Source organism: Aethalodelphis obliquidens, unplaced genomic scaffold (assembly GCF_003676395.1).
Source record: "Aethalodelphis obliquidens isolate GAN/ISIS:26980383/991018 unplaced genomic scaffold, ASM367639v1 scaffold123, whole genome shotgun sequence".
NCBI classification, from domain to species: domain Eukaryota; kingdom Metazoa; phylum Chordata; class Mammalia; order Artiodactyla; family Delphinidae; genus Aethalodelphis; species Aethalodelphis obliquidens.
The window spans coordinates 222,020-245,089 of NW_020838067.1; the positions used below are offsets into that span (position 1 = coordinate 222,020).

Here is a 23,070-nt window from a genome sequence, read left to right on the forward strand (position 1 = left end):
TTGGTTTTGGTGGTTTTTTGCTGTGTGTGTACTTTTTTCTGTATTTAGATTAACACACTATCTTTCAAGGCTCCGAGCCTGCGTCCTCCTCAGTGACAGCAGCTGCCCCTCATGCAGCTGCCCTGCCCCCCAGGCCCCTGCAGGCCACACAGGCCACAGGTCAGAGGGCGCCTCTCAGGCAGGAGGAAGCCCCACTGTGTCGTGCGTCTGCGCTCTGCATTGCGTGCAGTGAGAGTTCAGGCTGGCCGTCCGTGGACACTGAGCTGGTCTGCAGAGGGATCAGAAGCCCCGGGCCCCGAGTGTGGGTGGGCGTAAGGGGAGGGAGGGTGGATCCTGCAGGGGTTACGCCTTAGCAAAGATGCAGGGTGGCCTGAGAGGCTGGGAGGGCAAGTGGGCGGCTAGAGGGCAGAGGCGAGGGGTGAGAGCTGAGGGAAGAAGCTGAGGCTGGACTGGGTGACACATGGGTGAGGTCAGCCTGTCCATCACCTCCTGCCCCAGGGTTGGGGGGCAGCTGAGCACACAGCACTGGCTGTGTTGAGCACTCACGTGCGCTCACAGCCAGGGAGGGCCTTCAGGGCAGCGCTGGGCGTAGGGTGAGCCGGCTGGGGTGGGCGCCCAAGCCTGCTGCCCGCTGCCCCCTGGATATGAAGGGCTGCTTACCCTCAGGCATGGAGTGGAGGCCACTCAGGGCCTCTGCTCCCATGCCACAGCCACGCACGGCCTTGCACCCCATTGACCCTGGACGCCCTGATACCAGCCTAGACCGGGTGCTGACCGGGACCTCCAGGGAGTGGGCTCTTGACGGGATGCAGAACTTACAGGGACCCCTTGGTGGCCAGTAAAGGCGATTGAGGGGCCGGTGTGGGTGTGCCTCCCCCCGGGGCGAGTCCATGTTCGCGGGTACCTGCGGCAGTGCTGACGCCAGGGGCTCCTCTTGCTGCCTTGGAACTGAACCGGAGCTGCGGGAGGGCCGCTCGGCCCAGCGCCGGCCTCGGGCGAGGGGGATTGGGGGGTGGCTGTCCCCCTGAGAAGTGGAAGGACGAGGGTCCCGGCAGGCCTGTGGCCTTAGTGCAGGCAGACACATCTGTCGCCCTGTGTGTTTGGAGTGTCCGGAAGGCGGGGTTCCCAGAGTTCCCTCCCTAAACGAGACGGCCCTTAGGCCGTGGCCCAGGCGTCTAAAAGGCACAGAGCCGGGCGGCTGGTGCTGAGGCGCTGCCTGGAGGTTAGGCGCCTGTGCTGACCGCTGGGTGGCTCGGGTCCTGCACCAGGGACATCCGGTCAGGACGGGAGGGTGGTGACCTCTGCCGAGCACTGCCGTGACACCCACGAAGTGCACAGACCCCACTGGGCCCACCCAGTTGATCTCGGGGGCTCCCAGGAGCCCAGGTTTGGGGGTCACCCCTTCTGGTCTGTGGCATCTGACTCAGGACAGGGAGGCCGCCCTCTGTGGGTGGAATGTGCCAGAGGCCCAGGGTTGGCTCCCCGCCCCGTATTGAGGCTGCCCTCCTTGGTCACTGTGCCTCCCAAGGCCCACGGGCAGCCGGGCTGCGAGGGTCCCAGCAGGTCTGCGAGGGCCCCCTTCCCAGGAGAGCAGGGTGTGTACCTGCGTCGTGGCTCAGCTGGTGGACGGCGCAGTCCGGGGGAAGTTTCTGGCGTCAGCTTAAAGCTCTCAGTGGTCCAGGGACCCCGGAGGCTCTTGAGGGTTCTCTTCAGTGGAGGTGTCTCTGGGGCCCGATGGGGGTGCCTGCCGGCTCTAATGGAGCCTCTTGTCGGAGGGGCCCCTTCAAGGCAGGCTGCTCGGCAAGTATGGCCTAAATGGGCAGGAGTAAACTTTGCACGTGAAGACGGTCACCTCCAGAATCCACAAAGCCCGCACAGGTGCTGGGCTGTGTTCGCACGTCAGGATGAGCTGCTCCCGGTGAGCAGGGGGTCTTAGGGGTCTGAGCAAGGGGAGGCTCGCTCTGCGAGGGTGGTGGCAGCCCATCCTCTTTGGGGGGGCTCCTCTGTGAGTGTTCGGGTGTCTCAGGGAAGGTGTCCCATGAGTCTGTAGAGGGGCGGCCATCGTGTAGCACCAGCCCCGCGGAAGGTGCAGCAAAGGCCCGACCTGCAGAGAGCCTGCGGCTGCAGGGCCGCCTGGGAGAAGCGAAGGTCAACACGCCGAGGGTGCTGAAGTGGGTGCTGAGCGGAGCGTGCTAGCCAGATCCGCAGGGCACAGCGTTTACCGGCTGCTGCCTGGGTGCGGTCAGTGTCCCAGCGAGACCAGATGTTGGGTGTGGGGCCCACAGCACGGCTGCGGTCACCACTACGAGGCAGTTTGTCTCTGCCAGGTTTAAGAACGGAGCTGGGCGGTCCAGTGGAGAGCAGCGGGTACCCCCTTCACTCAGTAGGCCTCACGAGACCAGGTTCAACCCCGAGGGCCAGTTTCAACGTGGTGGCCTGCGTTGGGCCGCAGTAACAATTTTAACCGGGGAGGGGGGTGCCACGGGGTCCCCCTACGTCAGCCAATTTGTAAGTCAGGCTGGCAGCAGGGGTGCCTGATTCAGTCCGTTCACAGTCGTTCCGGCCTCGGGGAGGTGGTGACCCCGGGGCGGCTCGCGCACAAGCCAGCCAGCGGGGATCCGTCCCTGGCGGCCTTCACCGTGTCGGGAGCTGTTCAGTCAGCAGAAAGTGGCTGGTCAGGCTGCCGGGCGTGCGCGGTCAGGGGCGGGCCATCCTGTTTGTGACGCCAGCTGCAGTGACGGCCTTCTCTTGAGGGACCTGCATCTGGACAGGTGAGCTCAGAGTTCATCAGCCCCACACACCAGGCCCGGGGGAGGATGTGCCTCCCACGTGGGGCCCTCAGGGCTGCGCTCAGGAGCGCCAGCTGCCAGAGGCTGTGCTGGCGGGCGTTGTAGGAACACGTACCGGTTCCCGTGGGGCTGTGACTGACTTGTTTGCGTTCCGCGGGCTCCTCGGGGGTCGGGGCGGCGGCAGTGGGGCTTTACCAGGTGTCCAGGCAGCACATCATAGGAATAATGTGGGCCCTACACGGCTCAACTCGTGGAAGGCTGATGGGTCTCTTTCTGTCTGCTTCTACAATGCTGCTTGTTCGTGTGTCCACACAGCACACACAGCGCTGTGCCGGACGCCGCGGTGGACGGGGTGCCGGGCCTGCCCTTGGCCGTCACAGCCGAGCACGGAGCGACAGGGGCATGAGTCGGGGTTAGGCAGTGGCAAGAGCTACGGGGAGACGAAGGGGCAGCGCTGGGTGATGGCTGGAGCAGCCTTGAGGGGGATGCCGGGAAGGCGTCCCTGAGGAGGGGGCTCTGGGCTGAGGCCTGTGTGGCGAGGGGGCTGGCCGGCCGGGGCGGGGGCACTCGGTCCCACATGGTCACCGGCAGGTGCGTTCTGCCGGCCGAGTTGGAAGCAAAAATGAAGACGACCTTTCCTGTTGCTGAGAACGTAACTGCCTTGACCTCTGGGACCTCAACAGGATGGGGGGATTCAGGCCTTTAAGAGTGACCGTTTCACTCAGAACCAGCCCAGGCTCAAGGTGACCCGTGAGAGGGCGGGAGGCCGTTGGGAAGGTGTGCTCCTGGGAAAAAACCTGTTCCCACCCAGGACCCCGAGACGGACCTGAGGCCCGGCCGTGCGCCCGCCCTCCGCGGCCCTTCCTAACTGTCCCGCAAGTTGAGGGGTTGGGGAGGTTCTGATGCCGCAGCTCTCGGTGCGCTTCTGGAGCGCCTGGTGGTTCTGAGCAGCGTGAGCTGAGACCCCTTTGGTGGGGCGGCGGGAGGAGGTCACCCAGAGCCCTCTGGCACCTGACCCAGATTCCTCCCGAGGCCCAGCACAGCCCCTGAATGCAGCTCGGGCCCTGGGAGACTTCCCACTGTGCTGCTGAGCTCCTGTGAAAGTCACATTCCCGACCTCCTCGACTGTGAGCCAGTGAGCTGTGTTGACATATTCTGTTCTCAGCTTGCATATGGGAAAGTACTCTTCCACACGTGATGGCATCTTTTATTTGTTTTTGGTGACAGTTTATTTTTTGATGGTTATAAAAGCAAATAATCACAATAGATATATAGAAAGTTATGAAATAAAGGTCACTTAGGATCCCACCACCTAAAAGTACCCACTTTTAGCATTTTGGTATATAACCTACTAAATTGTTCACTGCTTGTGTGTGTGTGTGTACTTGTTTCTCATTATTTTTTAAACAAAAATGAAAAACAGGGGCTTCCCTGGTGGCGCAGCGGTTGAGAGTCCTCCTGCCGATGCAGGGGACACGGGTTCGTGCCCCGGTCCGGGAGGATCCCACGTGCCGCGGTGCGGCTGGGCCCGTGAGCCATGGCCTCTGAGCCTGCGCGTCCGGAGCCTGTGCTCCACAATGGGAGAGGCCACAACAGTGAGAGGCCCGCGTACCGCAAAAAAAAAAAAAAAATGAGAAACATTTTTGTAATGCTTTATAACCTGCTTAATTAGGGATCTTTCCCATATGTAATCATGCAAGTGGTTGTCTATTTCCACATCTTCTGTCCTGATGAGAGTGGTTCAGGGACCCACTGTGTATGATTTTATGTTGTATTATGACATTCGATCGCATTTAAAACTATAAAGAGATCACAGGAGGTGCTGAAGCCAGGAGAAGGAAATCGCTAGTTGGGGGGCCTGTCCAGATGTGGGCCTGGGGACTGGGGCAGCCAGTGTCCAGAGTGGGCCCGCTGAGAGGGGTCTGTCTTAAACGAGCTAGCAGCCTTAGACGCGTCAACTTCTGCCACACTTTCCTTAGAAATGTGCTGTTTCTCTTAGCCTCCTGCTGGTTCAGACTCCTGTGTGAACAAACGGACCCTCATCTCAGAGGCGGGCAGCAGCGGGGGCAGTGGGCACTGGAGTCGGGGATCGAGGTCCTGGCCCCGCCTGTGAGCCTGACTCGGGGGTGGTCATGGGCAAACCCTCGCGGGGCCGTCAGCTTCTCATTTGCAAAACCGGGACCTTTGCTTCCTGGTGCGTGGCTCGGGGGTGCCTTGAGAGTCTGGTGATGGACGGAATGTGACGTGTGTGCACGTGAAAGGGCACGGGTGGTCAGCTGTGGCCTGAAAGCTCAGGGAGAGTCTGGGCTGCGCAGGGAGCTTAGGAGTTGCTGCATTATCTGAGAAGGTCCCCTTTGCTCCTGCTGTGCAGCAAACCGCGCCTGACTCTGTGGCTGGTGGGAAGCCGGTTGTCAGTTTGATCTCAGATCTTTCGTTTGGACGCCACTCAGCGAGCAGCTGGTGGGACACACAGTCCAGGACCATCCCCTCCTGTGACAGGACGGCTGCTGCTGGCTGCCCACGGGGCCGCAGCCAGAACACACCCGAGCTTCTCCTCTGCGGGGTGGCGGGGTCCCGAGCGCCAGCATCTCCGGAGGTGGGCAGTGGAAGCCGTCAGGACCCCAGGATCGGGGCCCAGAACTGGACAGGGGCAGCGTCTCCTGCGCTCACACACAAGGGGCCGACAGACCCCAGCCCTCGCTGGGAAGTGGGGCTCCTTCTGTCTGGCTCCTGGGAGGGGCTTCATGAGAAAGTGAAGGGGACGAGGAAGGATGCAGTGAAACATTGAGGGCGCGAGGGAAACGGCCGTCAGGGTCTGGCTGGAGTTGGCGAGGAGGGAATCGGGCTTGGCCAGCTCAGTGGGATCTAGGGTGGTGAGGGCTGGGCTCCAGGCTGAGGGCTGGGCTTGAGCGTGGGGTGGACTTTCCGAAGGAGGGGAACCGGCTGAGGTGCACAGCAGGCGTGAGCGAGCATCCAGCCCACAGCTTTGGGCTCCTGCTGGCTCTGGCCTTGACCCTGCCCAGCCCGCCCTCAGGCCTGGACACTGTCCCCGGCACCTGTGGGATGCACAGTGGACACACTCATATATTTCACGTAGAGACCCCCTTCTCCTCGGGGTCGGGACGGCAGCTCAAGGCTGGTCTAACCTCTGTCGGCACGAGCCTGGGCCCCTAAGAAGCACCTTACAAGTCTCTGTCCTTTGAGAGACAGCAGGGCTGCGTTCCTTCTGTGAACACAGCCTCTTCCTGTGGCTGTGAGCCCCTCAACACCTAGGTCGAGTGGCCGCAGGGCACGGCTTCTTTCTTGGGGGCCTGCAGGCCTCTCGACCTTGAGGGGTGACAGTCCTCAGGGGCTCAGACCTGGCCCGAGGAGCAGGTGCTTCAGGCTGAGATGTCCCCAGGCCCCGTGCGGCCTCACCAAGGCCGGGCCTCACGTGGCTCCGGCTCTCTGGTCCAGCCCGAGTCAGCGTGGGCCGGACAGCTGGACGCTGTCAAGGTCGCTCCAGGGGACAGGGAGCCTCCTCGTGGGAGGCCAGCCGAGGGAGGTCCCACCGGACACGGCAGCCACTCTCGTAGGAGAACCTGATCTTCGGGGAGTGGACAGCAGGAGTGGCGGAGCCCTGAGCGAGGCTGAGTCACCCGGCCTTTGTTCCTCACCGTTGGCTCTGGCCCTCGGCCGAGGGGCAGTGGAGACCGTCCACAGCACGGGGCACCTGGCAGCTCTGCCCGGGTGGACTCCTTAGGAAACGCATCCTGGTGTGGGCGGAGGCCGGTGTTGGGGGCGCCCAGGCTTGGACATCCAGGGAATGCGTCACCGGCCTGACCATGGTGGTCACCCAGCTGGACCTGGAGCTCTGCTTTCAGGGCACAAAGCTGCGAGGCTTCCGCTGTGAGTTCACCCGCTGCCCCCGCGGCGTCCTCCCCGAGACCACCTTCACCATCGTGGGCCAGGTTGTGGTGCCCGTTCTGCTGTCTGGCCTGGGCATGGTGATGGCTGGCCTGCTGATGAACACCGTCCAAGTGCGTATGGCGAGGCGGGGGGCAGCATGGGCCCCGGGGTGGGGGACCAGGCATCACACACAGGACAGGCCCCTGGGTCGGGCAGGGGACGGGGCTCGGGGGGCTCGCAGGAGTGTCCTCCTGGAACCTCAGTGTCTGAGAGTCACAGAGGCTTCTGACGACCCTCCACCGTCAGCCTGCATGAGACTCCTCAGCCTAGGAGCTCTAACTGTTCTCCTTCCAGCAAACGCAGACCCATTAGGCAGGGCCTGGGGGACCTTGAGTCCTGCTCCTACGGTCTCTCCCCACCCGAGGGGCTCAGGCATCCTGCCTCAGCCTCTCCACCTACAAGCCGGGCAACGTTGTGAGGTTGGTGTGCTGGCCCGAGCGAGGGTGCCGGGCACCGCTTCTCCAGCCCCAGAATCTCCGGAGGGGGGTCTCAGCTGGAGGACGGGGTCCTGAGCGCGGCGGGGGTCCAGGCGCACAAGGGGATGCAGATGCGGGGGTCTCTATCAGGAGAGGTGTTTGCTGGGAGACCCAAGGGGTCTGTTTATGCCCTGGGTCAGCTCTGGGAGCCGTGTTTGGGTCACTTACGGAGTTAGTGTGTTCTCGATCCGCTGGGGCCTGTATGTGAGCATGCGGGGGGAGGGGCGGTCACCTCTCACATCCCGCCGTGCCCCTGCCTGTGAGCTGGAGGGGGCGGCCGACACCTACCCGGGTACCCGGCTCTGAACGAGGTTCTTGGGGCGGCGTCTGGCCGCTCTGCCCAGTGGACAGGGTACTTCTTCACGTGCTGCCAGCTTGAGACCCGGATTCCTGTCTGCTGCTTCCCCTGGAGTTGCCCCAGGGTCTGTCACCCTCCCTGGGCCTTGCGGACACTGGGAGAGTCCACCCTGAATCTCCCTCCTTGACCTTCCCCAGCACCTTGCGTGGAGCATGGCCTTGTGTCCCCGACCTGCCCGCCCATGACCCTTTCTATGGGGCCTCGGGGCCGAGAACAGGCGGCCGAGAGTTCAACAGAGTCCAGGAGGTTTGGTGGGGCCCTGGGGGAGAGGGGGTCATGCCTGACCATCAGCAGAGGTGCCCTGGGGCCGGGTCTGGAGGGTGTCCAGCTGGTGAGTGCAGCGCCCTTCCTGACCGCATGCGGGTTCCGTCTGGGAGGTGGGCCCAGAGCAGATGTGGGCAGGCTGTCTGCAGGTTTGGCCTTGAGCCGTCAGCTTCGGGAGGGCCAGCGACTGGGAGGATGGGACAGCTCTGTACGTCACAGCCCTTTCCTCATCCCCACTTTGCAGACACGGTGCGTGAGGGTCAAGGGCCCTCTGTTTACTGGCTTCCGGTGCTCACCACCTCGCTGCTTACCCCTCCCAGCAGTGCAGGAAGCAGCCTTGAGGCTCCCAGAGGGAAGCCCACATGGCAGGGGGCTCCTGGCTCCAGTGGTACCCAGGCTGGTACCTGACCAGAGCCATTCACACCGGGCCTCGGGGCTTCCGAGCCCGCAGTGAGGTAGACCACCTGGCCTGACAGCCGCGCCTTGTGGATGGTCCCCGGTGCGGCTCTGTGCCTGGCTGGGTGCAGGTTTCACCTACGCTCTTTGGGGCCGGGAGTCTCTGATTCTGGGCCTGGGGATTGAGGCCAGTAAGTGGCCAGAGTATCAGTTTCGTGTCTTCAAAAACTTTTTTTTCAGTTACACAAGTAAGTGTAAGTATTTCTTTTTATGGAACAAGCATCGCAGCGAGGTTAAGCCCTCTTTGACCTCGGCCTCAGTCGCCGTAGCTCCCTTACTATCGAGTCGTGGTGTCATTCCAGACCTTTTTGGGGTTTACATGCACACGTGGGCACCAGGGACCGTGAAAGCACATGTGATTACTCTTCCCGGAATAGGACTGAACCAGGCAGGCTGGCTGCTCGAAGCAGCCGAGAGCCAAGCGCCGGGCAGGTGGACAGAGCCACTTGTCACCCAGTTCCTCCTCTGTTGAGCGAATTTGGTCGAATCCTGAGCGGAAGCTGACCTTCCTGGCTGGCGTGTCTGGTGGCCGTTGGGCCCCCTGCAGACAACGGGCAGGGGGCGGAGGCAGCAAGGGAGGGGCAGGTCGGAGACTCTGCAGACGCTTTGCTGGGCCTCAGAGGTGGCGTTTCCTGGGTGCGTGAGCAACAGTGAACGTCCCAGCGAGAGGGCCCTTGTGCGCAGACCACGGAGGGGGCGAGCGTGTGGGCGGGGGGCGGCCGCCGAGGGTGAAGCGTTGTTCGCTTTGTCCTCGTTCTTTGTTCTAAAACAAACATCACGTTTTGCTTCACTGGCGTCCAGCACAGGCGTGGAGAAAATCGCACAGCCAGTGAGCACGCAGTTTGGTGAGCCATCTGGGATAAAGGGGTGCGTTAACCTGCCAGATGGAGGGCTCGCAGCCCCGCCCACTCCTCATGCCCCGATCTGCACTGCCTTTGTGTTTGCGGAACATGAGGACCTGTGTGCCCAGAACTGGAATTAGTGAAGGGTCGTAAGGGGTGGAGTGACATGTCCTCCCTGGCTGCTGGGGTCTGACATGACCCGGAGGTGCTGCTCAAGGCTGCAGGGGAGAGCTGGGGACTGTAGGCGTGATTGAGAGACCCCCCTCCAAGTGCAAGAGCCAGCGCACGGGGCCCATGCAGCAGGGTCAGCGTGGAGCCTTGGGCGGGGGACCTGTGGGGCGTCCAGGGCTGTCCGCGGCCGGGGGCAGGCGTGAGCTGGGTTGTGGAGCCAGCCGCCGTCAGGGTGCTCTGGGAGTGGGTGACCAAAATCCCGACCCATTCAGGGTCTCCCTGAAGAGGTCTGCAGGTCAGGCAGCTCCAGCCCTGTTCATCCCTTGGACTTGTCCCTGGGGCCCTGGCCTTCTGTTCTCCTGGCACCGTCCACCTTTGCTGGCTTTGTCTCTGAGTGGCCCCTCATGGTCGTCAGACCTGAAGTGTCTAAAGCCCCTTCCCAACCCTCCTCGGCTGTGCCTGTGGCCCAGCCCAGGCGACCCCTCGCAGGAGGACAGGACCACCGCTCGCAGGCTCACCTCCTGCCGCCCCGTGTGGGGTGGGGAGGGGCCTGGGCCTTGGAAGGGAGAGGACTTGGAGAGAAGGGAGAACCGAAGCAGGAGGGGGAGTCAGGGTTAGAGGGCAGGGGGTCACAACCTTGCTGTACTGCTGGCGGAATCAGATCCGAGTGGATGGGGTGAGTCCAGGGAAGTGTTTTTTGTTTTTTTTTGGCTGTGTTGGGTCCTTGTTGCTGTGCACGGGGTTTCTCTAGTTGCAGCGAGCAGGGGCTACTCTAAGTTGTGGTGCGTAGGCTTCTCATTGCAGTGGCTTCTCTTGTTGCCAAGCGTGCGGGCTCAGTAGTTGTGGCTCGTGGGCTCTAGAGCGCAGGCTCAGTAGTTGTGGCTCGTGGGCTCTAGAGCGCAGGCTCAGTAGTTGTGGCTCGTGGGCTCTAGAGCGCAGGCTCAGTAGTTGTGTCTTGTGGGCTCTAGAGCGCAGGCTCAGTAGTTGTGGCGCACAGGCTTAGCTGCTCCGCAGCATGTGGGATCTTCCCAGACCAGGGCTCAAACCCATGTCCGCTGCATTAGCAGGCGGATTCTTAACCACTGCGCCACCAGGGATGCCTCCAGTCCCTTACGTTTGAAAAATGTAAAAGATCGGGAGGGAGATGAGGAGCCCTCAGCGGAGGCCAAGATGGGACAATCAGAGGTCAGCACAGGACAGGACGAGGCCCCGTCAGCCATGTGGAGACATGGGTGTGCCCATCACGTAGCGGGGGAGGGGTTCCCACGGGGAGTCACCCCGCACACATGGGTCTCAGGTGCGGCGGCCAAGTTCAGTGGTGCCGGGGAAGAAGGGGGCGGAGAGAAGGGGGTTTACTTGGGGGGTGGGTACTCGGTCTTGTGTGTTCGTGGGAGGAGGGTGAGAGCGCCAGCCCCTGGGAGGGGGCTTCCCAGGTGGGAGGGGCCTCTGCTGGACAGGATGCAGCACCCCCCTGGCTGGTGACACATTCCTTCTGCACTTTTCGGAGAGGAAGGCTTGTAACTCCGCCAGAGCTGGGACTGGGTTCTCAACTTCCCAGCTTTGTAGAAAAGGTAAAAGAGAGGGAACCGTAACTGTGAGTCTGCGAAACTTCCCAGATCTCAGGACACAAAGGGGTCTTCAGAGGGCCTGGCCCGCCCCTTTGCTTCCAGGCCCTGTGAGATGCATTGTGGGGTGGCTCTTTTGATGACCCTCTGGGCCCCTGGGGTAGGGGGACTCTTGTCTTGGGGACGGGGAACCAGACCCCACGCCACCTGCCTCCCAGCTCACAGAGCAGCAGGGTTTCTAGGACCAGCTTCTGTGGAGGGTCACAGATAGCTCAGGCCCAGGGAGGCGAAAGCAGCTAGTCGGATCAGTTGGGCTGTGAAAAATCAGTTGGGGTAGGGGCCGTCTAACTGCACGTTAAACAGGTAGGACCAGTTTCCCTTCACAAAGAAACGTCTTCACGTTCTCTTGAAGCGTGCTTGTGCTTCCCGTTCCTTCTTTTTACATTTTTATTTATTTACAAGTGATAGAGACACATTCTGTCAGTTTTCACAAATCCAGGGCCCCCATGTGACCTTGGGCCCCACCCATCGGCCTTGGGGCCAGGGAGTCCCTGCCCAGCCCAGATCGTCCTGCCAGCTCGCCCGTGAGAAATCTCACAAGAAATCCCCAGCTTTGAAGTTGGGGGCTCATTCCTGTTTCTACAGACGTGCACGCAGGACAAAGCAGTTCCCCGTCCACGGGCACGGGCCCAGACCCAGTCTCCCAGCAGCCAGGGAAGGAAGGGGTTCCCTGGGCCACTGTTCACGGTTGATCATTACTCTGTTTAGTTTAAAGCCATTTAAGAAACTGGGTAGTTTTTTTCATTTTACAGGGAACGAGGACTTGTCGAAGTATCTCTCGAGCAGTTCCTGAGAGGCGCAGTACGTGTGCTTGGACTGACCCCCAGTTCTTTCCCCGCAGCACTGGCCCGTGTTCACGGAGGTGAAGGACCTGCTGACCTTGGTGCCACCCCTGGTGGGCCTGAAGGGCAACCTGGAGATGACACTGGCCTCACGCCTCTCCACCGCGGTGAGTGGACGTCTGCACATCTGACCTCCAGGTCTCCCCGTGGAGCTTGTGGGTGGGTGGGTTGGACTCTGAAAATCTGATGTCGTTGGGAGTTTTCCTGTCGTGTGGCTCTACCTGGTCACTCCTCCCAGCCATCACCCTGCCTTTCGGCCGGAGGCTGGGCAGCGGATGAGGCCCAGATGTCAGGGGCGCTGTGTCCTTGTGTCCCCTGTTCATGCTGGAGCCTGAGGCTGGTTCCACACATGACCCAGAAGCAGTGGCGAATGTCCTAGAATCCTCGTCACCAGGGTGTCCTCCTCTGGGCTCTCTGTCACAGTTCCCAGCTTTGTGACTCTCCTCACCTTCCCAGGGCATGGAAATCCCTTTCCTTCTGTTATGGGGATGGCCTCCTTTCTCTGTGAAAACGTCCTGATGCTCTGTGTTCTAGACACCGAGAGGTGGGCGATGCAGCTGGGGTGCTGGGGGGTCCCTGGAGCCCGAGGCTGGGGAGAGAGGTGAGGGGTGGCCAGCTGAACAGCAGCCCGCAAAGATGTCCACGTCCTGACCCGTGGAGACTGAACGCTCCCTTACGTGGAGGTGTTTGCACATGATCAAGTTAAGGCCCTTGTGGTAGGAGATAATCCTAGATTGTCCAGGGGGCCCGGTGTTGTCACAAGGGTCCTTACCAAGGGGAGGTGGGGTTGGGGGGAAACGTCAGACACAAGAAGGAAGCAGAGTTGGGGGAGCAGATGCTCGCCACCACCTGCAAAGATGAAGGAAGGGCCGTGAGCCAGGTGTAGCTCTACCTGCTGGAAACGGAAAGAAACAGCTGCCCCCCCTGCATAGACCCTCTGTAGACCCCTGGCCTCCAGAACTGAAAGAGAAGACGTTTGCATCATTTTCAGCCACTGAGTTTGTGGTAATTTGTCACAGCAGAGGCCAGACTGTGCAGTCTTGTAGGCCATTGAAATGTCTTAAGTGGCAGGTGACATGGGGCCCGTGTGTGTGCACATACACGTGTGCACACACGTAAGTGTGATTAAATGGGTTGGTGAGAGGGAAGAAATGTTGATGGTAATCCCTGCCATGGTGGCATTTCAGGTTACATTTTTTTTAATATAAATTAATTTAATTTATTTATTTAGGCTGCGTTGGGTCTTCATTGCGGTGCACGGGCTTCTCATTGCCGTGGCTTCTCTTGTTGTGGAGCACAGGCTCTAGGCACCTGGGCTTCAGTAGTTGTGGCACGCGGGCTCAGTAGTTGTGGCTCGCAGGCTCTAGGGCACAGGCTCAGTAGTTGTGGCACACAGGCTTAGCTGCTCCGCAGCATGTGGGATCTTCCCAAACCAGGGCTTGAACTCGTGTCCCCTGCATTGGCAGGCGGCTTCTTAAGCACTGTGCCTTGAGTTACATTTTTATTCCATGGTGCTTAACTGCATATTAAACACTTCTGTGCTGTGATTGTTTCTTACTGTTATAATGTTTTTTAAATGCATAAAATGTGGAGGGGAAAAAAGAATGATTGGAACAGTTCATCATCACAGCCTGTTTGAGGAGAACAGCCCCATTATCAGTGCAACAGAACCTTTATAAAAGCATTCAGGGGCTTCCCTGGTGGCGCAGTGGTTAAGAGTCCGCCTGCCAATGCAGGGGACATGGGTTCGAGCCCTGGGCCGGGAAGATCCCACATGCCGCAGAGCAACTAAGCCCATGCGCCACAACTACTGAGCCTGCGCTCTAGAGCCCGCAAGCCACAACTACTGAAGTCCACGCGCCTAGAGCCCATGCTCCACAGCAGAGAAGCCACTGCAATGAGAAGCCCACGCACCGCAACGAAGAGAAGCCCCTGCTCGTCGCAACTGGAGAAAGCCCGCGTAGCAATGAAGACCCAACTCAGCCAAAAATAAATAAATTAAATAAATAAATTTATAAAAAACAAAAAAAAGAACCTTTCAACACCCAACATTGTATTAATGTGTAAATCAATACAACAAAAACTCACAAATTTTAAGTGTACGGGTCAGTGACTTTTGACAAATATACACACTGACATAACTACTATCCCAATCAAGATACAGAGCCTGCCACCCACAGTCCATCCCAGAAACCCCTGATCCACTTCCAATCTCTGTAGATTAGTTCTGCCTTCAAGACCCACTCATGATGTAAAAAATATTCTTAGTGCAACTTGAAATAGAAGAATATTTTATTTATATTGTTCTGGATGTTTCAGCTAGTGTAATACGCCAAGAAAAGGAAATAAGACCCTTAAATAAAAAAGAGGGAGAAAAACTTATTATTTGCTATTGATATGCTTATCTTCTTGGAAAACTAAGCAAATCAAGTGGAAAAGTTTTAAAACTAATAATCTCAGTAAAGTGATCTGGTTTCAAAATATCTAGATGAAATTTAAAATAGACATTAACATGTGTAACTGCATACTTCTGCACACACCAAAATTGGTCATTACAAAATACAACTGAATTGTAAAATTGAATTGAAAAAATTGGAGAGAGATATCTTTCAAACAATGAACAAATTTTTTTTAGTTGTACATATATATACATTCTTTTTTTATTTGTATAGTCTTTTCCATCATGGTTTATCATAGGATATTGAATATAGTTCCCTGTGCTGTACAGTAGGACCTTGTTCTTTATCCATCCTATATATAAAAACTTACATCCGCTAACCCCAACCTCCCACTCCACCCGTCCCCCAACCCCTTCCCCCTTGGCAACCAGCAGTCTGTTCCCTGTGAATCTGTTTCTATTTCATAGTTTCGCGTGTCATATTTTAGATTCCACGTATAAGTGATATCATATGGTATTTGTCTTTCTGACTGACTTCACTGGATCTCTAGTTGCATCATGTTGCTGAAAATGGCATTATTTCATTCTTTGTTGTGACTGAGTAATATTCCACTGTATATGTGTACCACATCTTCTTTATTCCTCTATCAATGGAAATATAGGTTGCTTCCATGTCTTGGCTATTGTAAATAGTGCAGCAATGAACATTGGGGTGCATGTATCTTTTTGAATTATAGTTTTGTCCGATATATGCCCAGGAGTGGGATTGCTGGATCATATGGTAGCTCTATTTTTAGTTTTCTGAGGAACCTCCATACTGTTGCCACAGTGGCTACACTGTGTAAATGATTTACATTCCCACCAACAGTGCAAGAGGGTTCCCTTTTCTCCACACTCTCTCCAGCATTTACTGTTTGCAGATTTTTTGATGATGGTCATTCTGACTGGTGTGAGGTGGTACCTCATTGTAGTTTTGATTTGCATTTCTCAAATGATTAGCCATGTTGAGCATCTTTTCATGTGCCTATTGGCCATCTGTATGTCTTCTTTGGAGAAATGTCTATTTAGGTCTTCTGCCCATTTTTTGATTGGGTTGTTTGTTTTCTGTTGTTGTTGAGTTGTATGAGCTGTTTGTATATTTTGGAAATTAAGCCCTTGTTGGTTGCATCATTTGCAAATATTTTCTCCCATTCTGTAGGTTGTCTTTTCGTTTTGTTTATGGTTTCCTTTGCTGTGCAAAAGCTTGTAAGTTTGATTAGGTACTGTGAACCAGTTTTAAAACTTTTTCATCCTGAAGCCTCAAAAAGAAATGTGTGGGACCCATTCAAATAAAATGACAAAACTCCGTAAAGGGAAATAGAAATTTGGAGGGAGAGACGGAGTTTCTGATGGGAAAAATCAATGTTGTAAAGTTACCAGTTCTCCCTGTTTTTGTTTATAAAATTAATGCAGTTAATGCCAGAGAGATTTGGGGGAACATTTGACAGTATTATTTTTATTAGTGTGTGTGTGTGTGTGTGTGTGTGTGTGTGTGTGTCTGTGTGTCTGTGTGTGTCTGTGTGTGTCTGTGTGTGTGTGTGTGGTACGCGGGCCTCTTACTGTTGTGGCCTCTCCCGTTGCGGAGCACAGGCTCCGGACGCGCAGGCTCAGCGGCCATGGCTCACGGGCCTAGCCGCTCCACGGCATGTGGGATCCTCCCGGACTGGGGCACGAACCCGTGTCCCCTGCATCGGCAGGCGGACTCTCAACCACTGCGCCACCAGGGAAGCCCTTGACAGTATTATGTTAAAGTTTATCTGGAGGAATGAATCAGAATAACCATGAAAATATTGGTAGGAAAAAGAGAAAGAAGACTAATGGTGAAATTTGATTTCCAGATTTTACAACATAATATAAAGTTATAGTAAGAAAAATATTTTGCAGCCAGTCTCAATTGATATATCAGAGAACAAAACAGAACATCCAGAAATAAAGTCAGACTTTACAAATACAATCTACTGTATAATAATATGACATTTTAAATCAGTGAAAAGAGGGTGAATTATTAATAAGTGATTCTGAGATAATTGGCTAATTCTTTAGAAGTAATTTTTATTTTATGTCATACCTAAATGTATATTTTGAATACATGGAGTAATTTAAAGTAAAGCATGATACCAGAAAAACACATCAGTATTTTTAGAGTTGGTGACAAGAAATGATTTTTAAGTAGCAGAACAAGTGCAGAACTCATAAAGGAAAGACGATGCCTTGTCTCAGTTAAACTGCGAGCTACGTAATAATTTTAGTTCCCTGGGGCTGTCATAACAAAGCACCACAGACCGAGTGGCTTAAACAACAGCAATGTATGGTCTCCAAGCTCTGGTTAAAAGTCAGAGATGGAGGCTGGGATGGGCTGGCTTCCCCTGAAGCTATAGGAGGCTCTGCTCCAGGCCTTTCCCCAGCTCTGGGTCTGCTGTGATCTCCACTGTTCCCTGGCCTGTAGATGCACTGCCCCAACCTCTCTGTCTTTGTCTTCACGTGGCTCTGCCTGTGTGCACATATCTCCAAATGTCCCCTTTCTATAAGGACAGCAGCCACGTTGGATTAGGTGCCCACCCTACCCCAGTGTGACCTCGTATAAACTAAGTTCATCTCCAACCACCCTATTTCCAAATCAAGTCAGTTACGAGGTTCTGCGGGTTCGGACTTCAAGTTCTGTTGGGGGGACACAATTCTACCCGTGCGGTTTCCTTGCACAAATTAAAAGGGGAATAACCCACAAGGGGAAGAGTTATACAAAATTAACAGAGCATCTGTATCCTCAAGTATCTAAGCAGCTTTTTTACATCAGCATGAAGACAGACCCTTCAATAGCAACGTGAACAAAGGGTATGAATCAGAATTTCATGTTCAGGGTCAGTCTCCGTGCTCCCAATGCATGGGGCCCAGGTTTGATCTCTGGTTGGAGAACTCGATGCCATGTGCATGCCACAACTAATAAGTCTGCAGTGCCGCAACTGAGAGTCCACATGCTGCAAAAAAAAAAAAAAAAAAAAAAAAATCCCACATGCCACAACTAAGACCTGGCACAGCCAAAATAACTAATAAAAGAAATAAAATTTTAAAAAATATATTTTAAAAACTGCCAGAAAATTTTATGAAATCTCACCAGCAGTTTTTGAGATATTCAGTTTTTCTGCATCCTCATCAGTATTTGGTATCGTCTAGTTTTTATTTTAGCTGTTTTAATAAATATATAGTGATATCTCAATCTTGGTCTTAATTTACATTTCCCTAATGACTAATAACGGTCGTCTTTTCTCATGTGCTTCTTTGCCATCACATAACTCTTTGAGTGAAGCATCTTTTCATATCTAATTACATTACTGTTTTTACTGTTGAGTTTTGAGAGCTCTTTATAAATTCTGTATATGAGTCTTTTGTCATATATGTGGTTTGCAAAAATTTTCTCCCATTCTCTGGCTTGACTCTTCACCCCCCTGAAAGGGTCTTTTAAAATCTTTTAATTTTAGTAAAATACACATAAATTTTACCATCTTAACTGTTGTTAAGCGTGCATTTCTCCACGTCCTCCTCAGCACTTGTTACTTCCTGGGTTTTTGTTTTGTTTTGTTTGGGGGGGGGGGTTGTTTGTTTTTTAAGTAGTAGCCATCCTAATGGCTGTGATATTGATTTGTATTTCCCTAATAATTAGTAATGTTGAACATCTTTTCATGTGCTTTTTGCCATTTTTAATTTTCTTGGAGAAATGTCTATTCAAGTCCTATATACGTTTTTAATGGGGTTTATTTATTGGTTGTTGAGCTTTAGGAGTTCTTTATGTATTCTGGAACTTTTATCAGATATGTGATTTGCCAATAGTTTCTCCCTTTCTCTTGGTTTTCTTTTCACTCTGTTGATTGTGTCCTTTGATGCACAAAAGTTTTAAATTTTGATGTAGTCCAATTTATCTATTTTTATTTTCTTACCTGTGCTTTTTTGAGTCATATCCAAGAAATCATAACCAAATACAATGTCATAAGATTTTCCCCTATGTTTTCTTCTGAGAAGTTTATAGATGTAGCTCTAATGTTTAGATCTTTGATCCATTTTGAGTTAATTTCTGTATATGGTATTAGGTAAAGGTTCAACTTCATCCTTTTGTACGTGGCTGTCCAGATTTCCCAGCACCATTTGTTGAAAAGACTGTCCTCTCCCCATTGAACTGTCTTGGCATGCTTGTCAAAAATTATTTGACCATATATGCCAGGGTTTATTTCTGGGGTCTCTCTTCTAGTCCGTTGGTCTATGTGTCTTTATGGCAGTACCACACTGTTTCAAAGCCTGTAGCTTTTAAATAGGTTTTAAAATCAGGAAGTATGAGGCCTCCAACTTTGTTCTTTTTTTTAAATTTTTATTGAAATATAGTTGATTTACAATATTGTGTTAGTTTGAGGTGTACAGTAAAGTGATTCAGTTATATGTATATTTTTTTTAATTTATTTATTTTTACACTCTCTACCATTATAGGTTATTACAAGATATTGAGTATAGTTCCCTGTGCTATACAGTAGGTCCTTGTTGGTTATCTATATAGTAGTATGTATATTTTAAGCACAAACTCCTAATTTATCCCTCTCTCCCCCCCGCTTTGGTAACCATAAGTTTGTTTTCTATGTTTTTGAGTCAGTTTCTGTTTTGTAAATAAGTTCGTGTATCATTTTTTTTAGTTAGATTCCACATATGAGTGATACCATGTGATACTTGTCTTTGTCTTAGTATGATCATCTCTAGCTCCATCCATTTTGCTGCAAATGGCTTATTTCATTCTTTTTTATGGCTGAGTAATATTTCACTGTATATATGTACAACATCTTCTTTATCCATTCCTCTGTCGATGGACATTTAGGTTGCTTCCGTGTCTTGGCTATTGTAAATAGTGCTGCCATGAACATTGGGGTCCATGTATCTTTTCTAATTATGGCTTTCTCCAGATATATGCCCAGGAGTGGGATTACTGGATCATATGGTAGCTCTATTTTTAGTTTTTAAAGGAACCTCCATTCTGTTCTTCATAGTGGTTGTACCAGTTTGCATTCCCACCAACTGTGTAGAAGCATTCCCTTTCCTCCACACCCTCTCCAGCATTTATTATTTGTAGACTTTTTAATAGTGGCCATTCTGACTGGTATGAGGTGATACCTCATTGTAGTTTTGATTTGCATTTCTCTAATAATTAGCGATGTTGAGCATCTTTTCATGTGTTTGTTGGCCATCTGCGTGTCTTCTTTTGAAAAAATGTCTTTTTAGATCTTCTGCCCTTTTTTTCTTTTTTGCGGTACATGGGCCTCTCACTGTCGCAGCCCCTCCCGTTGCGGAGCACAGGCTCCGGACACGCAGGCTCAGCGGCCATGGCTCACGGCGGGATCCTCCCGGACCGGGGCACGAACCCGTGTCCCCCGCATTGGCAGGCGGACTCTCAACCACTGTGCCACCAGGGAAGCCGTCTTCTGCCCATTTTTTGATTGGGTTGTTTGTTTTTTTGATATTGAGCTGTATAAGCTGTTTGTATATTTTATTGGTGCTATAGTGGCCTCATAGCACGTGGCTCTTCGTTGCGGTGCACAGGCTCCTCTCTAGTTGTGGCAACGCAGGCTCCGGCATGCACGGGCTCAGTAGTTGTGGCGCACAGGTTTAGTTGCCCTGCGGCATGTGGGATCTTAGTTCCCTGAACAGAGATCGAACTGGCGTTCCCTGCATTGCAGGACCAATTCTTAACCACTGGACCACCAGGGAAGTCCCTTTGTTGGGAGTCTTTAAATCACAGATTCCATTTCAGTACATGTGATTGGTCTGTTCACATTTTCTCTTTCTTCCTGGTTCAGCTTTGGGAAATTGTACCTTTCTAAGAATTTGTCCACTTCTTCCAGGTTGTTCATTTTATTGGCATATGGTCGCCTGTAGTAGTCTCTTAGGATGCTTTGTATTTCTGTGGTGTCTGTTGTAACTTCTCCTTTTTCGTTTCTAATTTTATTGATTTGGGCCCTCTCCCTTTTTTTCTTGATGAGGCTGGCTAGTGGTGTATCAATTTTGTTTATCTTTTAAAGAACCAGCTTTTAGTTTCTTTCATCTTTGGTATTGTTTTATTCGTTTCTAGTTCATTTATTTCTGCTCTGATCTTTATGATTTCTTTCCTTCTACTAACTTGGATTTTGTTCTTCTTTCTCTAGTTGCTTTAGGTGTAAAGTTAGATGGTTTGTTTGATATTTTTCTTGTTTCCTGATGTAAGCTTGTATTGCTATTAACTTCCCTTTAGAACTGCTTTTGCTGCATCCCATAGGTTTTGGATCATTGTTTTTTTCGTTTTCATTTGTCTCTCGGTATTTTTTTGTTTCCTCTTTGATTTCTTCAGTGATCCATTGGTTGTTTAGTAGCATATTGTTTAGCCTCCACGTGTTTGTTTTTTTACAGTTTTTTCCTTGTTTATTTCTAATCTCATAGCGTGTGGTCAGAAAAGATGCTTGATATGATTTCAGTTTTCTTAAATTTACCAAGGCTTGCTTTGTGGCCCAGCATGTGGTAGATCCTGAAGACTCTTCTGCATGCACATGAGAAGAACGTGTATTCTGCTGCTTTTGGATGGAATGCTCTATAAATATCAGTTAAGTCCATATGGTCTAATGGGTGATTTAAGGCCTGTGTTTCCTTATTGATTTTCTTTCTGAATGATCTATCCATTGATGAAAGTGGGGTGTTGGGACTTCCCTGGTGGCCCAGTGGTTAAGACTCCACACTCCCAATACAGGGGGCTCAGATTCGATCCCTGGTCCAGGAACCAGATCCCTCACGCGTGTCGCAACTAAGTGTTCGCGTGCTGCAACTAAGGAGCCTGTGAGCCACAACTAAGGAGCCTGCCTGCCACAACTAAGGAGCTCATATGCCACAACTAAGGAGCCGGCGAACCGCAACTAAGGAGCCCACTGGCTGCAACTAAGACCTGGCACAACTTAATTAATTAATTTTAAAAAAGCAATTAATAGGTATTAAAAAAAGGCATGCTATAAAAAAAACAAAGTGGGGTGTTAAGCTCCCGCTATTATTGTGTGACTGTTGATTTCTCCCTTTATGGCTCTTAGTGTTTGCCTTACATATTGAGGTGCTCCTCTGTTGGGTGCGTATCTATTTACAATTGTTATGTCTTCTCCTTGGATTGATCCCTTGATAATTATGTAGTGTCCTTCTTTGTCTCTTATAATAGTCTTTATTTTAAAGTCTATTTTGTCTGATACGAGTATTGCTATTCCAGCTTTCTTTTGATTTTCATTTGCATGGAGTATGTTATTCCATCCCCTCACTTTCAGTTGGTATGTGTCCCTAGGTCTGAAGTGGGTCTCTTGTAAACAGCATATATACGGGTGTTGTTTTTGTAGCCATTCAGCCATTCTGTGTCTTTTGGTTGGAGCATTTAATCCATTTAAGGTAATAATCAATATGTATGTTCCTATTGCCATTTTCTTAATTTTTTTGGTTTGTCCTTGTAGGTCCTTTTTCTTCCTTTCCTCTCTTTTTCTCTTCTCTTGTGGTTTGATGACCATCTTTAGTGTTCTGCTTGGGTTGTGTTTCCCTTTTTGTGTTTGTACCTATTATAGATTTTGGGTTTGCTGTTCCCATGAGGTTTTGTTATAGCAGTCTATATATGTACGTGGTTATTTTAAGCTGCTGGTTGCTTTCCTGCCTAGAGAAGTTATTTTAGCATTTGTTGGAAAGCTGGCCTGGGGGTGCTGAATTCTCTTAGCTTTTGCTTGTCCATAAAGCTTTTGATTTCTCTGTCAAATCTGAATGAGAGCCTTGCTGGATAGAGTATTCTTTGTTGTAGGTTCTTCCCTTTCATCACTTTATATATATATCATGTCACTCCCTTCTGGCCTGCAGAGTTTCTTCTGAGAAATCAGCTGATAACCTTATGGGCGTTCCCTTGTATGTCATTTGTTGTTTTTCCCTTGTTGCTTTTAAAGTTTTTTCTTTGTCTTTAATTTTTGTCAGTTTGATTACTGTGTGTCTTGGTGGTGTGTTCCTCCTCCTTGGGTTTATCCTTCTTGGGACTCTCTGCACTTCCTGGACTCGGGTGACTGTTTCCTTTCCCATGTTAGGGAAGTTTTCAGTTATTATGTCTTCAAACCTTTTCTCAGGTCCTTTCTCTCTTCTGCTTCTGGGGCCCCTATAATGCAAATGATGGTGCATTTAATGTCGTCCCAGAGGCCTCTGAGACTCTCTTTGTTTCTTTTCATTCTTTATTCTGCTCCTCGCCAGTTATTTCCACCGTTCTGTCTTCCAGGTCACTTATCGGTTCTTCTGCCTCAGTTATTCTGCTATTGATTCCTTCTAGTGTATTTTTCATTTCAGTTATTGTATTCATCTCTGTTTGTTTGTTCTTTAGTTCTTCTGGGTTTTTGTTAAACATTTCTAGCATCTTCTCGATCCTTGCCTCTGTTCTTTTTCTGAGATCCTGGATCATCTTCACTGTCATTATTCTGAATTCTTTTTCCAGATGGTTGCCTATCTCCACTTCAGTTAGTTGACTTTCTGGGGTTTTATCTTGTTCCTTCATCTGGAACATATTCCTCTGCCATTTCATTTTGTCTGACTTTCTGTGATTGTGGTTTCTGTTCTGCAGGCTGCAGGATTATAGTTCTTTCTGCTTCTGCTGTCTGCCCTCTGGTAGATGAGGCTATCAAAGAGGCTTTTGCAAGTTTCCTGATGGGAAGGACTGGTGGTGGGTGGAGCTGGGTCTTGTCCCTCTGGTAGGCAGGGCCATGCTCAGTAAAACTTTAATCTGCTGATGGGTGGGGCTATTTTCCCTCCCCGTTAGTTGTTTGGCCTGAGGTGACCCAGCACTGGAGCCTACAGGCCATATGGTGG

At 52.0% G+C, this 23,070-nt stretch overlaps 1 protein-coding gene across 4 annotated transcripts in view; it reads left to right on the forward strand.

The window, feature by feature from the left end:
* SLC41A3 (solute carrier family 41 member 3) overlaps positions 1–23,070 on the forward strand; it is a 65,484-nt gene that overhangs the window by 15,121 nt on the left and 27,293 nt on the right. For 3 of the 4 annotated variants that reach the window (XM_027098423.1, XM_027098424.1, XM_027098422.1), the window contains exon 3: positions 11,771–11,878. In XM_027098423.1, the coding sequence (XP_026954224.1) occupies positions 11,771–11,878 (108 nt within the window). Of the gene's footprint in view, positions 1–4,399; positions 6,809–11,770; positions 11,879–23,070 lie in introns of those variants that run through there. The other variant, XM_027098425.1, reaches the window with a different exon arrangement.